The 20,778-nt window shown below is 48.9% G+C and overlaps 1 protein-coding gene across 1 annotated transcript in view; it reads right to left on the bottom strand.

The window, feature by feature from the left end:
* The window catches only part of CAPN2 (calpain 2), a 61,097-nt gene extending 42,648 nt beyond the window's left edge, over window positions 1–18,449 (bottom strand). The window contains exons 1-2 of the mRNA XM_003930314.4: window positions 18,132–18,449; window positions 13,221–13,290 (exon numbers count right to left, since the gene is read on the bottom strand). Coding sequence (XP_003930363.1) covers window positions 13,221–13,290; window positions 18,132–18,368 — 307 coding nt within the window. The 5' untranslated portion in view covers window positions 18,369–18,449. The remainder of the gene's footprint in view (window positions 1–13,220; window positions 13,291–18,131) is intronic.
* Between the last annotated feature and the right edge of the window lie 2,329 nt (window positions 18,450–20,778).

Genomic DNA, 20,778 nt, shown 5'->3' with positions numbered 1-20,778 from the left:
TGCAGACTCCAGAACAGGCAGCCAGCGGGACTGGCATGGTGGGGCTGGGCGCTAGGAAGTAGAGAGGGCTACGGCGGGGAGGATGGGGTTGGACGTCCAGGCCAGGTTAGGAATCTGAACTGGTTCCTGAGAGAATTTAAGCTAAAAGTTATTTATTTCTCTCCCTTTCCCCTTCTGCAGCAGCCCCTGCAAGCACAATAAAACGTTCTGCATTTTTCAGAATGAATCTCTCCCTGCCTCCTCTTTGTGGGAAACCTTCCTTCCAACTCTCCCTCCTTAATCGTCCTTTGGGGTATCTCTCTTAACCCCTTACCGTTCCCCTCCAGACCCTCATACTGCATCCCAGCCGACTCCTAACATGATCTGAACTTGGATTTAATCCATCTGTTTAGTCATTTGCCTCCACTTCTTCCATGAGCTCCCTGAGGACGGGGTCTCTGGCAGTAGTGCCCGAAGTGGATTAGATACAAGTACACATGCTCCTTAACTTACAAAGGGTTACATCTGAACAAATCCGTCAGAAGTTGAAAATATTAAGTCGAAAATGCATTTCATACAGCTAGCCTATACTATAAACTAAAAATAAAAGTCCAAGCCCCTTAACTGACTGAATGGATGCCCCCTTAGCAAGGGGATTCCAAAGTAAACCTGAAAGACAAGTTTAGGCCGAGATGGGAAGGGAGGTCCTTCAGGCCTCGGCATATCCTCCTCCCTTAGGAATTCAGGCACAGCTGACCAGCATTCACTGAAAACAGAGACCTTAAGACTCAGGAAACAGGCTCCTCCTAGGAAGGAGATACCAAATTCCAACCAGACTCTAGTAGAGCATCACATGACAGACCACAGGCCCTGAAAGAAATCCAAGTATTTTATGCCAAAATATATCTTTCTGACATATTTTTGAAATGTCTGTACAAAGCGGTCTCTTGTGGGAAAATCTACATTCTATAGCAGGGGTGTCCAATCTATTGTCTTCCCTGGGCCACACTGGAAGAAGAATTGCCACACATAAAATACACTAACGATAGCTGAGCTAGAAAAAAAAAAAAAATTGCAAAAAAAAAAAAAAAAAAAATCTCATCATGTTTTGAGCAAGTTTACAAATTTGTGTCGGGCTGCATTCACAGCCGTCCTGGGCAGCACGAGGGTTGGACGAGCTTGATGCTTTGAATCATCTTCCCTTTCTAGGTCTTTTTCTGATCCTGAAGAGAATAGCTGAGCATCTAACCTTTTAGAGGTCTGAATAGAAAATATTTGCCGTCTATTGCCTTTAAGGGTAGCCATCTATGAGACTTCATCTGTATGATAAAAAATTTGGTCTCCACAACCTCTTATCTCAACCTAGACACTCCTTTCTATTGATTTCAGGTCTTTTGTTGTTGTTTTGTTGTTGAGGAATTCTCACTCTTGTTGCCCAGGCTGGAGTGCAGTGGTGCAATCCTGGCTCACTGCAACCTCCTGAGTTCAAGCCATTCTCCTGCCACAGCCTCTGAGTAGCTGGGACTACAGGCATGCACCACCATGCCCAGTTAATTTTTGCACTTTTAGTAGAGATGAGGTTTCACCATGTTGGCCAGGCTGATCTCGAACTCCTGACTTCAAGTGATCCACCCACCTTGGCCTCCCAAAGTGCTGGAATTATAGGCATGAGCTACCGCACCTGGTCTTGATTCCAGTTCCCCTGTGACTTGGAGCCCCTCCAGCCCCTGTGCCTTCCGCATCCACTTCAAGTTGTCTTGCCTTTCTGGATTGATGTCTGCCCGTAGCTTCTGTGCTTCTAAAATGTATAAAATCAAGCTGTAAACCAACTCCTTGGGCTTTGTCACAGGCCGTGGCCACTCATGTTTGGCTCAGAATAAACCTCTTTAAATATCTCACAGAATTTGACTCTTTTGTTGACACTACCAAACACCATTGCTTAGCCTAGTCTACCTGAATTGTGCCCAGAACACTTACAGTAGCCTACGGTTGGGCAAAATTATCTAAGGAGGCAAAGCCTGTTTTAAAATAAAGTGTTGAGTATCTCAATGTAATTTATTGAATACTGTACTGAAAGTGAACAACAGCATGGTTTGTATGGATACTTCAGGTTTTTACTGAATGTGTATTGCTTTCATGCCATTGTAAAGCTGAAAAACTGCATGGCAGGCCATGACAATTCTGGGATCACCTGTAGGCATCCCGAACCAGAGTCCTGGTGAGAACTGGGGCCTGCCCTGGAACAACGGGGGAACAGAAGAAAACGGAGGCTTGGTGATGAACTAAGGGCCTAGAACGGAGGGACTAGCTGGACATGGAGAGGGAAGAACCCTGCGTAGAGAAGGGATTGTGTTTTGCTTTTACCTTTTTTGCTGAAGTCTCAGCCCACGACTCTTCCTGTAATAGATGCGCAATAAAGCTGGCTGAATGGAAGCAGAAAGGCAGTTGCTGGCTTGTGTAAGTCAGGGCTCCTGGGCCCCAGGAGCATCTCAGAAACGCTTGGGGATGAGTGGAGTCCTGAAGCTGCATCAGCCCAGCTTATTAAGTCCTTCACTACTGTGCACCTTGGGAAGTCCCAGAAAACACATCCTCCCCACCCCCCCAAACCATAATGAGCTAATGCCCAAGCAGCTTGGGCTATTATTGGTAAAGGACATGAAGGCCATTATTCAAAGGGAGGAATTGTGGTGTCTTCCAAAAATAGAGGCAACAATGTTTCCAGTTTCACATGTTCTTCCAGAACCCTGCCACTCTCCAGCGAGAAGTGGGCTCTGTGTCCCTTCCCTTTGATCCTGGGTGAGCCTTCACTGATCTCAACAAATAGGACATGGCAGAAGTGATGCTATGTGACTTCCAAGGCTAGATTGTAAAGATGAGACAGCTCCCAGGGATTTCTCTTGGGACATGAGCTGCTGTAAGATAGGTAACTCAGCTACCTTCAAGTCCCTGTGATGGGGAGACCACAGAAGAGACAGAGATCCCTGGAGCCCCAGCTGATCTACCCTTCGGTGGCACCAGACATGCGGGTTAGGGGGCCTTCAGAGGACTCTGTCCCCAGCCCCATCTGATTGCAACCACCTGAGAGACCGGGAGAGAGTCACCCAGCTCAGCCCAATCCTCCTTCAGAACCATGAGAACAACAAAATGCCTTGTGTTTCAAGCCATTTGTTTTGCCGTGGATTGTCACACACTAGATACGGGTGTGATAATACAGGGAGCTTGTGCTTGGGAGTCTGAACTGTAACGCATAACAGGGAGCCAGGGATAGTAAGATACATCTGCTAACAGAGTCTCCCACCTGGGGATGCCAGCAAGAGAATGGAGCCAACACTTGAGAAAGGCCAGCGTCAGGCCAGCCAGGCCACTCAGCTGCTCTGCAGTTGCTGTGATGTTCCCACTGTCTCCCTGCTGATGTGTGCTTTGGAAAGTCGCCTGAGCTGGGAAGCTGAGCAGACAAAACGGCCTGCCAGGGGAAGCATTCTCCGAGATGCAGGGAGTACCCTTCTCCTCCTTTGCTGTGTTCCTCCCAGTGCCAGTGGGAAGCTTGGAGCTTCCCTCCCACAAGCTCAACTATCCCAACAATGCTGCCCTGACCCTGTACATGCAATGCTTTCTCCTTTCCTACAGTATTTACTCATAACTGTGGCTAGATCTGACTGAAGCAATGCCAGAAAGTATGTTTAGTTTGTCTTCAGCAACTCACCTACTGATTACCACTGCTATTGCTACGTCTCTCCCTGTACCTCCACAAAAGGCATTCTGCATGCCCAGTGACCCCCACAGCACCTCTCCCTTCATTCCTTCTCTGCCAGTGGTTCTCAATTGGGGGCATTCCATGCACCCCCAACCCTGCCAAACCCCCAGGGGACATTTGGCAAGGTCTGCAGACATTTTTGAGTGCCACCCTAGGGTGTGTGGGTAGAGGCCAAGGATGCAGCTAAACATCCTATAAGGCACAGGACAGCCCCTGCAATGAACAGTTATCCAGTCAGTTGCGCCAAGGTCGAGAAACCCTGGTGGATCTCAAATCTTACTTGTTTTGTGTTCTATTTCTTTAGAACTTTTGTTCCTTTGCTTCCCATGCTGACAGCTAGATAAATGAAAAACAGACCGAGATCTGAAGACTGCTCCTGGCTAAATTTCAGCCTTCCTGAGACAATGGCATTTTAACAATCTCCAGCAGACTTGACACCCCGTCCCAAAGAGACACATCTCTCAAGGTCCTAGGCAGCCCAGGAAGGCGGAGAGCCATTTTCAGGCAGCTGTGAGTCTTCACTTTGAAGGGAGGAGAAGGAACCTCTGAAAAGCCAATTCAGGGCCACCCCTCTGAAACTGACAGGGAGGGGCTTCTGTAGAGGAAGTGCACACCCTGCCAGTGTGCAGGGCCTGCGAGAGGGTGGCTGATGAGTCACACTGGGCCATCCATCCGTTTGTTACTCATTTCACAGTCTGGCAGCAGCGCAGAAAAGGATACCCCCAAAGTGGAATTCCCCTTGTATGTACAATCACGCTTTATTTATATCAGGGTCTGGCAGGAGAGGGGAAGATCCTCCATTGTACTTACGCCCCACCCTCATTAACAAGAGGTCTTCAGCCTCCTTCCCTAAACTGCACACACACCAGAACTGTGAGCCACAGTGAGTGATTCAAACCACATGCTCCAGGCCTTTCCTTTCCCTTCTCCCTGCCCTACCTGCAGGAAGGGAGGCTCTAAAAGGGAGGCTGGGAGGGAGGCGAGGGTGCCGGCACCTGACGTTCACTCTCCCTTGCCCTTCTCAACCGTGCCCTGGACCAGGAGGATGTGAACTGTTGCATGTTTCATTTTTTTTGCATGCCTGTTCCCTGCAGCCCTGACCCTGCTGGGCTGTTGCCCCCACAGTCACTAGCTGATATCAGAGTTGTATGTCCAGTACGGCAGCAGAGCTAGCTGCTCATTCCTGACTGCCCTCCCCCCAGGCACAGGCAAACCCACCCTCTTCCTCCCCAATCCCTGCTGTCATCACAGACGCCACAGAAGAAGGGAGGAGGCGGTGGAACCCTGCCCTCGACCACCAATTCCTATCTTAAATTCCTGCTCTTCAGGAACTCTCCTTCCTAGCTCCTGGAGAAACCGCAAAGACAGTATCTATTTTCCCGACTTCCCGTGGGGATTCACAGTGCTGAACTACTCAAGTCTCGCTTGGGCTGGGGTAGCAAAATACAGGAGAAACGTCATCCTGAGAATGGGCCCAAGAAGAAAGAATGTTGGAAACTTTTTCACTCTGATCCTGATCCCCAGGAAGACGGAGGAACCCCACAAGGCCCTGGGCTCCAGTGGCACCTTTCTGTCACACAGTCTTAAAGTTCCATATAGGGGCGTGGCTCCGCTCCTGGTCAGAGGAAGCTGGTGGAAAAGCTAAGGGGGCTCCCAAACAGGCGAAGGGTCACCCCTGGATCCAGAGGCCCATGAGTAGCAGGCTAGAGCCCTGGAATCCCACTCTGCACGCCCTGTGGCTTTGCAGGAAAGTATATGGGAAAGAGGGGATTCTTAAAGGGGGTCCTACCGCTCCTATTCCTGGAGAGGGGGCAGGGACAGCTAAGGAGAGATTTTACCATGGCCAAAGCTGGGGCAGCCAGGTTGGGGCAGGGGCCTCCAAGAAAACAGCAGGGTTAGCAGTTCACCTGGCCCTGCTTATGAGCTGTCTTAGATGCACTAAGGCAAGAGATGTCTCATCTCATCTCTAAGATGCTAGATGCACAGGGAAGGCGGCGGGGAGTGTGGACAGCAGCCACAAGGGAGAGAAGTGGTGCAAGAGCATTTACAAGCAGAAGAGAAGCCGAGGGGACACGATGGTCCATGGACAGTGTACCCATGGATAGTGCCCTGGGAGGCTGCTGATGGGGGTGCTTGGACTGGTGGTGAAGAGATTTTTTTTTTTTTTAATTTTTTGAGATGGAGTTTCACTCTTGTTGCCCCAGGCTGGAGTGCAATGGTGCAATCTTGGCTCACCACAACCTCTGCCTCCTGGGTTCAAGTGATTGTCCTGCCTTAGCCTCCTGAGCAGCTGGGATTATAGGCATGTGCTACCATGCCCAGCTAATTTTGTATTTTTAGTAGGGATGGGGTTTCTCCATGTTTGTCAGGCTGGTCTCAAACTCCTGACCTCAGTTGATCCGCCCACCTTGGTCTTCCAAAGTGCTGGTATTACCGGTGTGAGCCATCTTGCCCAGCCGAAGAGATCATTTTTAAGAAAAAGAATGTTTTTACTTTCTTCATGAAACCAGCCAACATCTATTTGCTAGTCTTTAAAAATTTTAACTACATGCATACTTATTTATTTTTTTTGAGATAAATTTTCACTCTGTTGCCGGGGCTGGAGTGCAGTGACTCCAGAACCAGGCTGGAGTGCATGGCTCACAGCAGCCTCCACTGTCTGGGTTCAAGTGATCCTCCCGCTTCAGCCTCCTGAGTAGCTGGGACTACAGGTGTGTGCCAACAAGCCCAGGTAATTTTTTTGTAGTGACAGAGTTTTGCTATGTTGCCCAGGCTGGTCCCAAACTCCTGGGCTCAAGCGATCCTCTTGCTTCAGCCTCCCAAAGTACTTGGATTACAGGTATGTACCACTGCAAAGTTATTTAAAAGGTACCACAAAGTCCAATAAGCAGGCATCTTACAAAATCTCTGACCAATATTCCCCAAAACTGTCAAGCTCATCAATATCAAGGAAAGACTGAGAGACGGTCACAGCCCAGAGGAACCAAAGGAGACTAGACAACTAAATGGAATGTGGGGTCCTGGATGGAATCCCGGAACAGAGGAAGGACTTTAGGGAAAAACTAAGAGAATCTGCATAAAGAATAAACCTTAATACCAAAAGCATTGGCAACAAAAACCAAAATAGACAAATGGGACCTAATCAAACTCCACAGCTTCTGCACACCAAAAGAAACAGTCAGAGTGAATCGGCAACCAAGAGAATGAGAAAAAATTTTTGCAATCTACCCATCTGACAAAGGGCTAATTTCCGGAATCTACAAAGAACTAAACCAGATTTACAAGAAAAAACAAGCCCATTCAAAAATGGGCGGAGAATATGAACAGACACTTTACAAAAGAAGACATACATGAGGCCAACAAACATATGAAGAAATGATCATCATCACTGGTCATTAGAGAAATGCAAATCAAAACTTCACTGAGATACCATTTCATGCCAGTTAGAATAGCGATCATTAAAAAATCTGGAGACAACAGATGCTGGAGAGGACGTGGAGAAATAGGAATGCTTTTACACTGTTGGTGGGAGTGTAAATTAGTTCAACCATTTATGGAAGACAGTGTGGCGATTCCTCAAGGACCTAGAAACAGAAATTCCATTTGACCCAGCAATCCCATTACTGGGTATATATCCAAAGGATTATAAATCGTTCTACTATAAGGACACATGCACACAAATGTTCATGGCAGCACTGTTTACAATAGCAAAGACCTGGAACCAACCCAAATGCCCATCGATGACAGACTGGACAGGGAAAATGTGGCACATATACACCACGGAATATTATGCAGCCATCAAAAACGATGAGTTCATGTCCTTTGTAGGGACAGGGATGAACCTGGAAACCATCATTCTCAGCAAACTGACACAAGAACAGAAAATCAAATACCGCATGTTCTCATTCATAGGCGGGTCTTGAACAATGAGAACACGTGGACACAGGGAGGGGAGCATCACACACTGGCGTCTGTCGGGGGGAAATAGGGGAGGGACAGCGGGGGGTGGGGAGTTGGGGAGAGATAGCATGGGGAGAAATGCCAGATATAGGTCGTGGGGAGGAAGGCAGCACATCACACTGCCATGTGTGCACCTATGCAACAATCTTGCATGTTCTTCACATGTACCCCAAAACCTAAAATGCAATTAAATAAAAACAAAAATAAACCTTAATAATACTGCATCAATGTTGATTCACTGTAACATGTGCACCATACTAATGTAACACGTTAATAACAGGGGAAACTGGGCGTGAGGTATCTGGAACTTCCTGTATTGTCATCTCAGCTTTTCTGTAAACCTAAACCTGTGCTAAAAAATAAACTCTATTAACATTTTTAAAGGTACCTATTATAAAAATGCATTTTTAAATTTATAACTTAAAAACTATTTGCCAGGTGTGGTGGCTCGCATCTGTAATCCCAGCACTTTGGGAGGACAAGGCAGGGGGATTGCTTGAGCCCAGGAGTTTGAGACTGGCCTGGGAAACATAGTGAGACCCCATCTCCACACAGACACACACAAAAATTAGCCGGGTATGGTGGCGCATGTCTGTACTCCTGGCTACTCTGGAGGCTGAGGTGGGAGGATCACTTGAGCCCCGGAGGCTGAGGCTACAGTGAGCTATGATTGTGCTACTGCATTCTAGTCTGGGCAACAGAGCAAGACCCTGTCTCAAAAAAAAAAAAAAAAAAAAAAAAGGAAGAAAGAAAAAAATTATTTAAAATACTTAAAATTCCATGTTTAAAATTGAAGAATACACATTTGACCCCTTTGTGTTTATTAACTCCCCCTACGTTTCTCCTTCTGAGTTTCAATCTGTGCGTTACCCCAACACAGGCCACGTTTGTCTCTCCTCAGCATTTCCACCCTTAGAATACGAACTTTTCAAGGACAAGGATCTGGTTTCCAACCCAACTTCTTTTCTTTTCTGCCTTTTCTCTTCCTCCGCTCTCCTGCTTTTCTTCTGCAATTTGGTGAAAGGACTTTTCACATAACTGGAATCAGTAATAATAACCCTGGTCTCTTGAATCGGTTTGGGATTCTACAGTGTAGTGTGCCAAGTGTGTTTGCTTGTGTAAATCTCACTTTCCTCCACAGCCCTGGGAAGGGAACCTCCTTATCATTATCCCATTTCACAGAGGAGGAAACTGAGGCTCAGAGAGGTTGGGTCCAAATAAGCGGCTAATAAGTGGTAGAAGGAACGGACTGAAAATGGCCCCACCTGGCTTGCCTTTCCCATTGGTCTTGCCCCTCCCCCACCCTCTGCTGAGCTAGAATGTGAGGTGAAGCGCCCTGCAGTCGAACACCTCCCAGTGGGTTCTGGAGGTCCATGTGACATCTTGAGGAGGAGGCACGTTGACCCACCACTGAAGGGCCTGGGGAACATTTGCTGGGTTACAATGAAATGAGGGTGTGCTTTTTTTTTTTTTTTTTTTTTTTAAGATGGAGTCTTGCTCTTGTTGCCCAGGCTGGAGTGTAATGAATTGATCTCGGTTCATCACAACTTCCGCCTCCCAGGTTCAAGAGATTCTGCTGCTTCAGCCTCCCGAGTAGCTGGGATTACAGGTATGTGCCACCCTGCCCGGCCAATTTTTGTATTTTTAGTGGAGATGGGGTTTCTCCACGTTGGTCAGATTGGTCTCGAACTCTCCACCTCAGGTGATCCACCTGCCTCGGCCTCCCAAAGTGCTGGGATTACAGGCGTGAGCCATCATGACTGGCCGGGTATGCTGTTTCAACAGCCTTGGCAGCCTTGGGCTCTCCCTCAGGAAGCCAGGGGTCTATACGCTCACCTATGTGTTCCTGGCTGGGGTAGCTGCCTTCATGTGAGCTCTGCAGGCTGTGGGGAAAGCTCAGTGGTGACCCAGTGCAAAGCACCAGAGGTAGGAGCAGCTCAGCCTTGGAATTTCCTGGGTCCTTGGGAGCCATTTCAAGTGGCAAGCACCTGTAAGTATGTGGTTACTACCCCACAATTTCAGAGCCATATTTAGCTGCAGGGCCTGCCGGTGGAGGCTCTGGCTGGGTCTCCAGCCCTTCCCCCAGAAAGGGCAGATTTTTCTCTGCTGAGTCAATTCTTGTACAACTACGTTCTGCAATGCAGGTGGCTCATGGTCAGAGCAGCTCTGTAAACATGGTTTGAATGGCTTTGGGAAAGCTTGGAAGCTGAGCCTTCTGAGAAGGAGGATGGGTGATCACGGATTAACCCTTGCTGGGCAGCACAGTAAATAGGCCAGGGAGAGGCACAGGTCTAAGAATGTCACCTGCCCAAATTCCCTGGGTGAATTGAGTAAGGATCAGGGTAGAAAGCGCAGGTGGAACAAATGAATTTTGCTGAGAACGGTTCCTCAGCACAGCAGTATGGCAAACTGGAGGGAGCATGGGTTACCAAGAGTGCAGGATTTACAGTCAGACCAGAGTTCAATCCTTTGGCAATTATTAGCTGTGTGGCTTTATACTTACTCTGCCCTCTCTGTGCCTCAGTGTTTTTATCTGTACAGTGGGGTGAAAATATTTACTTTAGATTTGGGGTAAGTACGTGACATGCTGCAGTGAAAAAATGCTCCATAAATTGCACACTGTCATGTAGGTGAGAGTTGCTGTTATTACTCTTACATATGTAATAAAAGAATGCTCTTGGCTAGGTGCAGTGGTGCACACCTATAATCCCAGCACTTTGGGAGGCCAAGGCGGGTGGATCACAAGTTCAGGAGTTCGATACCAGCCTGGCCAATATGGTACAATCCTGTCTCTACTAAAAATACAAAAAATTAGCTGGGTATGATGGTACGCGCCTGTAGTCTAAGCTATTGGGGAGGTTGAGGCAGGAGAATTGCTTGAACCGGGGAAGCAGAGGCTGCAGTGAGCCGAAATTGTGCCATTGCACTCCAGCCTGAGTGACAGAGCAAGATTCAGGCTCAACAACAACAACAACAACAAAAAAAAAAAAAAAAAAAAAAAGGAGAAAGAGAGAGAAAAAGGATGATTTTATGGTGCTCTAGCCCTCTAGCACAAGGAATGAGGAATAGCTGGTCAGAAACCAGGGAATGACTTTAGAATAGCTGAATACAACATGTTAGGGGGTCTTTGAGGTCACATCATTTACCCTTCTTCCTTCCTTCTCCGTTTTTGGAAGAGACGGAGGTTCCAGATAGAAGCTCCAGGTAATGACTCGCCCAGTCTCCCCGCTACCGACAGAGCTGAGTGTAGGGTCGTATCTCTGGCCATGTTGCAGGGTGTTGCTGTCATGGCCTCCGTTCCTGGTGCTTGTGAGACTGTTGGGATTTGGTGATGGTCAATACCCATTACCACCCAGTGCTCAGATGGCAGAATCAGGTTGAGAGTACAGAATACCACATTTCACAGACTGTGATCTAGCTAGAGTCCTCCAAAATAAAAGGCCAAAAGAACAAAATAACCAATACTGCATCACACACACACACACACACACATAACCCCCTGAGAAATTACAGATGGGGCACGGTAAATTTTGAAAAGGTTTACATTTCACCTGGTTTAAAATTCCCCTGGGAGAGGAATTTCTCCCAGGAATGTTAAGCTTTGCCGTCTTCTCTCCAAATGACCCAGTGGTATTTACATAGGACTTAAATCACATATTCGTTGCTTTCACTTTGACCCTTAAGCTATTATTAAACTTTGAAGCAGATGTTAGACAGTTGCTGGGTTTGTTTCTGGATTCTCTCTTTTTATTTTTTTGAGATGGAGTCTTGCTCTGTTGCCTAGGCTAGGGTGCAGTGGCGTGATCTCCACTCACTGCAATCCCCGCCTCCTGGATTCAAGCAATTCTCCTGCCTCAGCCTCCTGAGTAGTAGGGATTACAGGTGCATGCCACCCTGCCCAGCTAATTTTTTTTGTATTTTTAGTAGAGATGGGGTTTTACCATGTTGGCCAGGCTGGTCTCGAACTCCTGACCTCAGATGATCTGCCTGCCTCGACCTCCCAAAGTGCTTGAATTACAGGTGTGAGACACTGTGCCAGGCTGTTTCTCGATTCTCTAAAGCCCCCAGAGTTGGTCAATTTCCATCAATTCTATTTTCTCTAATGAAGAGATTTTCCTGGAGCATTTGCCTTGGCTGCTCATGGACCTCTGTCTTCTGTCTTTTGTGGGGGCAAGAAGAAAAGAAATGAAAGGAGTATTTTCTGCAGGTAAGAATGTACTCTGGCATCTCAGGAATCTGCAGAGCCTACGCTCAGACAAGCTTTCTCACTCAGGTCATGTTCTCCCTCACAGTCTGTCCTAATGATTCACACAGATGCCTTGACATCCCTCAGGGCTAGAAAATTTTCCAGGTCCCCTCCTAGGGAGTCTAGCTCAGGATTTAAACATACCCTGGGGTCAGACTAACTGCATTTGTGTACCAGCCCCCACTTCAGCTATAGAAGGACCTCTCCATCCTCATCTATAAAATGGGAATCATCACGGAGCCTTAGAGATTTTGCAAGCATGGTTCAGCACCTCACAGTATATGCACATTAAATGTTAGCTGTTAACAGCTGGCACTAGGAATGCAGGAGTACCAGAACCTCTGCTAGGTGGATGAGGACAGGAAGTACAACTCTAGTTGATTGATTTTGTTACTGATGAACTTGCCTGGGGAGCCGGCTGAGGCTGATGGCAGGAAATAGATTTTTGGTTTATCAGAGTAAATAATCTGCTCCAGTAATTGTAGGCCCACATTTATTATGAGTAAAAGATCATTGAGGGTGGATTCTATGAGAATCATAAATAACAGCCCCAGGCCACATCGCTGGGACTTCCTAGAAGCTTTGGGAGTTTTCATACTAAAGGTGGGGAACCCTGTGGGTTCAAACTCTCAGCAAGAAACAAACCTGAACTTGGCTCCAGAAAGCAAGGTTTCGGACAATACAGCTACTCCAGTTAATTTTACTTAAATGAGCATCACAACAGCCTTCACAACAATCCAATTCCCGCTGTCTTGATACCATGGTGAGCTTGTCCTGCAAACACTGAGAATGTCCTGGTACCTTAACTTCCTTCAGCAGCGAGCTTTAGAGTTTCTTCTTCCTTCACACTGAGTCACTTTCCCTGGCCCCTGAACCTCAGAGAACTGATGTCTCAGTACAGTCCTTGGCCTGGGGGAGTCCTACCACCTGGTCCTCGGCCCAGAGACTATTTGGTGAACCACCGGTAATACCGGCTTTAGGAGGTGCATACCAAGGGGTGACTGACATCCAGAAGCCCCCTGGCCCTCCCAGTGGCAGTATCTCTGTAACTTCAGCAACTAGCATTGTGCAGGGGACACAGGAGTCCTTATTTGTGTGACCCAGCATGGGGCTGAGGGTAGAAACATTGCCCCTCTAGGGCCAAGAAATTCCATAGAGTTTCTGCAAATAGAAATTGCCAAGCTGATTGGGAAGGGAGAGACGCCACAGATTGTCCCTCATCTCTTCCACACACAGCTTTACAACCAAGACCCCTCTGCTTGCTCTGAAACCATCACTTACCCAGAGCTCCTTGGCAGATGTCTGTGCGGGTGGCTCCTCCAATGATAAATTGGGGGTCATCGCAGATCTCCTGGGAACGAGACCCACAGAGTGCTGTTAGCCCACCAGGCAGGTGCTTCTGCAGTTAGGATGCCCCCATTCTCAGTGGGGTCTTCCAACCCCTTCTTCCCTCCGCCTCCCTTCTGGGGAAAGTGTGTCATCACAGTCAGAGCTCTGTGTCATGAGGTCCTCTCACCCTTGCTCCCTGGCCCTGATGGGTGGGTGAGCAGTCCTGTCTGAGAAGGGCAGGCATTGGACCCTACACACTCCAGACTGCCTGGAGCCTCCCTCATTGTGCTGTTTCCCAGGGCACACAGCAGCATCAAGTTCAGGCTTTTCTGCCAGACGTTGAGACCATCCACACTCCAGAGCCACCCTCTCCACTGGGCTAGCACCCTCTCTCCTCTGTTCCTGCCTGCAAGTTGTTTTGCTTGCATGAAATTCCTTCCTTTCCCACTCTCTTCCCTCTCACCTCCTCCATGAAATCCTCCTTCTTAGTCAGATCCTCACTCATCCCTTCAAGCCTGAGTCCCAGAGTCTTTGTACTCTATAATTTATGACTTAGGCATTACTCTGTCTTCCTTACACATACCCTTTTGAGGGCAGGGGGTACCTAACCCCTTTGAATTCTTCCACGGGGCCATGAAACTTGGAGCATCCATATGTTCTGTACCTGCTTATATCAGAGACTGTGCTCAAAGCTTTATCTCATGTAGCCCTCTCAGGAATGGGTGTTATCTTCCTTTTACAGGGGAGGAAACAGCTCAAAAAGGTGAAGTGATGTGTCCAAAGTTAACGCAGCTCACAGGTAATAGACAGCATTGGCATTGGAATTTACTGATCAAATGCGCCAACTTTTTCTGCTCCTGCCCTGCCTCTAATTAATTTGGTACCAAGCCTCTAAGGGTGCTAAAACCTCAGGGGCTGTTGTCAGGAGCAGCCTGATGGAAGCCAAGCTTGAACACTTCTTAGCCCTTTCAGCCGCCCTCTGAGTGTGTTTCGATTCTGAAGAGCTCCACCCAAAAACCACAGAGGAAGTTGGGGCACAAATCTAGGCCTCTCTGGGCTCGGGCAACCTTGACTTAGAGGAGCTGCTCCTGTGTCTCACGTCTGCTTGGGTTGCACATGCCTTCCTCCACCCAGTGGACCTCAGCATGCCCCCTCTGTCAAGCAGAAGTTTGCCTATGTGAGACTTGGATGTAGCCCCCATTCATCTTGGCTCCGATTTTGAGCTCTTCTGGGAGCACTGTCTGCCGCAAAGCACATTCCCTTCAAGCCTCTGTCTTGTTGCTCTCTGCTCCTGTCGGTTTTGGGAATGGCAGAGAGAATCAGAACACTCTTAGGTTGAGGGAAAGGAAGCCAGCTTGGCCCAAAGCCTGCCAGTGAGCTCCCATCCAGCTGATGGAATAGATTGGGCTTGGTGCTGGGAGTCTGTTTATTATAAAGAATCACACTGATAATCCTGAGTGTGCCAGGCACTTACCCCTGCAGGGTTTTTCCATTATACTTCAGAAACTTTCTAGCGCCTTAGCAGCCTCTCTAGAGAAGTCACAGTTCAGAGTGGCGCTTAGTGATGCTTCAGAAAATGGAAACTTGTGCACAGCATGTAAGGCATCAAGTTAAACATGGGATTTACCAGTCAGTGGAAAGGGGTGGAGGGTTTGGGCTTTGCTGCATTATTCTGATAACCTGGGTTTGAATCCTGGTTCTGGCACTTACTATATAGCTCCTAGGACCCTAAGAAGTTACTTAACCTTTGGAAGCCTCAGATTTTTCACCTGCAAAATAGGAACAATGAAATACCTACCACAGAGGATGTTCTGAGTGTCAAATGAGATAATGATGTAAACATGCCATAAGCACTCCATAAATGTGATCTATTATTACTACTGTTGAAGAAGTTGATGATAATGATCACTGAACTTGGAGACAGTACATAGGGGTTTGAAGCTGGGTTTGGCCAGCTGAAGATAAGCAAGTGAGAAACCTCTCAGTGGTTTTGTGTTTTTGGGAGAAAAACAGGGGTTCACAACACCTGCCCTTGTTCCTAAAGGACTGATCGCTGGGAGAATCTGATGTGCCACCCGGATCACACCAGCTTTCTCCTCACTGTGCCGTGCCTGTCCCTTGGACCCTGGGCCCATGGCCCTTCCTGCTTCATCCCCCTTTCAGGCGATGGAGCCACTCTTGCCAATGTTGTGAAATCCCCTCTCCAAGGAAGGGCAGCTGCTCCTGCTGCAAGGCCAACCTGCTCCCCTGCCCTGCCTGAAACCCCTATTCTCACTTCCTCAGGGACCCTGTTTCACCATCCCCGCCCTGCCTTTATCTTTAATCCCTTCTTCCTGGTGATTCAACATACGATACATTCTAGTTGTTCTCACATGAAAAAAAAAAAAAAAAAGAAAGAGAAAAGAAAACAAATACGCTCTCAAAGTCCAGGTCCTGCTCTACCTATCGCCTCTCCTGTCTTCCCAGGTGCCCTTCTTAAGTGAGTTGACCATGTTCTTCATTTCCAGTTCCTCTACTCTGGAGTCTACAACCATTTCACTTCTGCCCTCACCTTTCCATTGCAAATGCTCTGCTAAAGTCACCAATGACTTGCTAATGTCCAGATCCAGTGGACACAATTGTGCTCCCCTTGCCTGACCTCTGCAGCATTTGAGAAGGTAGGATGGAGGCCGGGAGTGCAGCCATGAGGCGTAGGCTCAACATGTACAGACTTCACGCAGCCCTGGATCCGTGCCCTACACCAGCTTGACTCTGGGCAAGTGTTTAACCTTCCCATGCCTCAGTTTCTTCACCTGGCAAACGGGGATGGATAGTAACAATCATGCTCTCACTTGGTTGTGCAGTCAGCCTGCCCTAAGCAGTGGCCCTCAATCATCTCTAGACCTCCATATCCTCATCTGGAAGTCCCACAGGCATTTCCAGCTGTTGGGGGACCTGTCTCTGTCCCCTCTGGCCTCAAAAGTAAGTCTTCAGAAGCAGGAACTATATGCATTGTGCCTGGCATATAGTAGGTATTAGAGAAATCCTTATTGAATGAACAAAAGAATAAGTGAATAAGTGTGTGAACTCACTGTGTAAACTGTAAAGTGCCATGTGAATGTAAAGTGAACACATTCTCTTGGTTTGTCTCTCTCTCTCTCTCTCTCTCTCTCTCTCTCTTTTTTTTATAGAGACAAGTCTTACTATGTTGCCCAGGCTGGTCTTGGACTCCTGGCTCAAACGATCCTCCCACTTTGACCCCCCATAGTGTTGGGCTTACAGTTGTGAGAGACACTGCGTTGAGTCAGTGTATCGCTTTCACAACCATAATTTCATTTGAGGCTCATTACAATCCTGTATCCACTCATTCTACAGTTATTTCTTTTGTGTTCAACAATGTATATCTCCTGAGCTCTCAGGACAGTGCCTAGCATGTAAGAGGTGCTCAATCAATGCTGTCGAATGAATGAGCAAATGAATGAATGAATACTGTGAAAGGCATGCTTATGTGCTAGGCACTGTGGATATACTGGTAAATAATGTACATATGATCCCTGCAGTTCAGTAGGAAGAACAAATACATGTGATTATATTTCTCAAGTGTGACAATGCTGGGAAGGAAATGCATGGGGTGAGAGAGGATACCCGGCAGGGGGCGGGTGGTGGGGAGGCGGCTGCTAAGAAGGGTCAGAAAGGACCTCTTTGGGAAGGGAACATGTGACTAAGTCAGAAAGAACGAGAGTGAGCCACACTCCAGAAACGCAGGTAGGATCATGCCTTGCTGGTGAGAGGGCCTCATCCAAGAAAGAACTGGCCCTTTGAGAGACTGAAAGGAAGCCAGGATGGCCGGGCCTGCTGGGCTACAGAAGAGAGAAAATATCTAGGCAGAGTGATTTCTTTTAGATGAAGATGTGAAGGCACAGAGAAGTTAAATGACTCACTCAAGGTCACCCAGCAGGTTAGCAAGAAGAACCCAAGTGCCCCAAACCTGGGCTAGCCCGCTTGCTGCAGCCCTCGCTACCAATGGGCTGGATTTAGGGTAACAGGGTGACCTGTGAAGCTGCCAGGTGTGGAAGCAGAGCTGGAAGACTTGTTCTCATAACAGGAATCTAGAAGTTGGACTTCCCCGCAGGCTTCCCTAGGCGTGGTGGGAGAAGCCCGGGGAAGTGTCTCACAGGAGGAAGAGCCACAGGGTTTGTCCGGGAAACGGAATGGACAAACAGATTGGGGAGCAGAAGGTGTCCCAGGGAAGGGAGGACAGAGACCCTAGGGGGCGGGATAAGGGGGCCCGGAGGCTTCCCACCAGGGAAATCATGAGACACTGGCTCCTTGGAGCACCTCCGTGTCCTGGGTTAATTACCAGTGTCAACGTTATGGGGAGGTTTCCCTGGCCCTTTGGAAAAATAAATCTAACCTCAGGGCTGCATGAGACTATCCTTAGTCACAAAATTACCAGGCTGTGTCCTGTCCCTTTCCATGCGCAGACAGAACCCCGGTTAGAGAGACTTTCTCTGGTAGGTGCTGCCTCTCACCATCCCTTCCCTGCAGACCCGATTCCCCTCCCCTTCCAGCTTCCACTAGAGTCCAATCAAAGTTTCACCCCGGCCTCCTGTGCCACTCTGAGTTTCTGTTAAGTCCTAAAGCGGCTCACCTGGCGGGCCTGCTAGTGGGGTTTGAGAGCAGTGATTCCCCCCGATCCGCCCAGGAAAGCCCGGTGCGTGGAAGAGAGGGCAGGCCCCGATGTCCCCCCCACGCTCGAACGGAGTCCCGGGCTCGGGCGGCGCGGAGGTGTCGCGGGCCGGTGGGGTCCCCACTGCAGCACCCGGGCTGCACCCCGCCCTGCCCGGCCGCCCTGGCCGCGTCCTGCCGCGCGTGTCTACCTACCGTGGGTCGCTTCCACTCGATGCCCCGGGTCTTGCTAGAGTAGGGCCCCAGCTCCTTGAAGCCCAGGGACGAGGGCAGGGCCGGGAAGGAGGGGTCCTGGAAGAGCGCCCCGGCCTCCAGGCACTCGTCCCGCAGCGCCTCGTAGTCCTGGTTGAGGTACTTGACGGCCCTCTCGTGCGAGCCCAGCCCCTGGGCCGCCTCCCGGTCCTTCACCAGCTTGGCCGCGATCCCCGCCATGCTGCGGTCCCGGCGGCCGCACTGCGCAGAGGAAGGTCCGGGCGACTCCGCGGGCGCCCCAGCTGCCAGCGATGATTCACCGGAGGGAAGCGGCCCGGCCCGCGGGGTGTGGCCTCAGCCGCTCCCCGCCTGCTGGGAGCCCGGCCCGGGACCAGGCCAGCCCGCGGCCTGCAGAGCGCCGGGACCGGACCGCTGCGGCCCGGGGCCGGTGCTGCCATCTGCGGACCAATCCCGGGATCGCGCGGGGGCACGAGCTGGGGCTCCCACCCGAAGCCGAGGCCACGCTCCCAGCCCCTGGGGAGGAAGGCTGGGCGACCCCGGAGGCTGGGGTAGTTGTGGCGGTAGTTAGTAGAGGGTCAGGTAGCGAAGTCAAGGAAACGACACCAGCTGCTGTGAACTTTGAGCCAAAAGCCGTCTCTGCATACATCATCTCATTGAATCCTCCCAGCAACTCTGAAGAAGGCACTGATACTGCCCCCATCTTACAGATGAGAAAATTGAGACTTGGAGAGGCTAAATGACGTCCCCGATGTGGCACAACAGTCACAGGCAGAATAGGGACTCTAAGCCACCGAGGCCTGCTGTAATCACAATGCTGCAGTTACTACTGCTCGGCGGTTTATTTGATTATAAATAGGGTTGTCAGCTTTGGTCAGTAACGCCGGGCGCGGTGGCTCACACCTGTAATCCCGGCACTTTCAGAAGACTAGGTGGGCGGATCACCTGAGGTCAGGAGTTCGACACTAGCCTGGCCAACATAACATGGTGAAACCCCGTCTCTACTAAAAATATGTGGTGGCGGGTGGTGGGCTCCTGTAATCCCAGTTACTTGGGAGGCTGAAACAGGAGAATTGCTTGAACCCGGGAGGCAGAAGTTGCAGTGAGCTGAGATCGCACCACTGCACTCCAGCCTAGGTGACAGAGCCACACTCAATTAAAAAAAAAAAAAAAAAGATTTGGCCAATAAAACAACAGCCCTCCCAAATGTTTAATTTGAATTTCAGGTAAACAACAGATACTTTTAAAGTATATGTAGGCCCCAAATATTGCATGGGCATACATATTTATACTAAAAGAAAATACGATTCACTGTTAATCTGAAACTCATATTTAACTGGGAGGATTAGTTGGGTAAATACTGGGAGAGCGTTTAAATAGTGCCTGTGTTGGCCGCTGTGACCACTCTGTTGTGGAGATAGGGTGTGATTCTCAGCACACACACAGACATGCGTGCGTGCCAAGAAGTGCAGATGGGAAGAAACCACCTCCTCTTCTCTGCAGTAGTAGGGAAGAATTTGGGTTTCACTGGAAAACTGTGCATGGTTTGCAGCAGTGGTTCTCAACTGGGGGCAGTTTCATCCCCTGTCCCACCCCAGGAGACATTTGGGAATGTCTGGAGATAGTTTTTATTGTCACAGCTAGGAGATGAGGTGCTACCGGTTTTTTCTAAGTAGAAGACAGGGATTCTGCTAAACATTACAATATTCAGGAAAGCTCTTGTGAACCCAGAAAATCTGAAAAAGGTCTCAGTTATATATATATATTTGCGACAGAGTCTTGCTGTGTCACCCAGGCTGGAGTGCAGTGGCACCATCTCAGCTAACTGCAACTTCCGCCTCCCGAGTTCAGGTGTTTCTTCTGCCTCAGCCTCCTGACTAGCTGGGATTATAGGCATGCGCCACCACACCTGGCTAATTTTTTTTGTATCTTTAGTAGATATGGGGTTTCTCTGTGTTGGTCAGGCTCGTCTAGAACTCCAGACCTCAGGTGATCCGCCTGACTTGGCCTCCCAAAGTGCTGGGATTACAGGTGTGAGCCACCTCGCCCAGCCTAGGTCTCAGTTAATTTAGGAAGTTTATTTCGCCATGGTTGATGATACATACCTATGACACAGCTCAGGTAGTTCTGAGGACATGTGCCCAAAGTGGTTGGGGTGCAGCTTGGTTTTATACATGTTAGGGAGGCAAGAGTCATCAATCAAATACATTAAGAAATACATTGGTTTGGTCCAGAAAGGCAGGACAACTCAAAATGGGCGGGGGGTGGGGGGCAGTGGGGGAGGATTCCAGGATATAGGTAAATATTTAAACATTTTCTGGTTGACAATTCGCTGAGTTTGTCTAAAGTCCTGGGATCAATAGGAAGGAATGTTTGGATTGCGATAAGAGGTTGTGGAGACAAAAGCTTTATCACATAGATGAAGCTTTTAGTTAGCAGGCTTCAGAGTGAACAGGCCATAAAATGTTTCTTATCAGACCTAAAGTCTGCGTTGATGTTCTGGCCGGAGAAGTATAATGAGGCTTTCCTACCCCTGCTTTCCTTCATGGCCTGAACCAGTCTTTCTGGATAAAATTTTAAGAGCCCTGGCTGAGAAGGAACCATTCATTTAGATGGTTGTGGGGGCCTTAGA

Source organism: Saimiri boliviensis, chromosome 14 (genome assembly GCF_048565385.1).
Source record: "Saimiri boliviensis isolate mSaiBol1 chromosome 14, mSaiBol1.pri, whole genome shotgun sequence".
Lineage (NCBI taxonomy): Eukaryota > Metazoa > Chordata > Mammalia > Primates > Cebidae > Saimiri > Saimiri boliviensis.
Note: the sequence above shows the minus strand (reverse complement) of the source record. Positions and strands in the feature narration are given on the sequence as shown.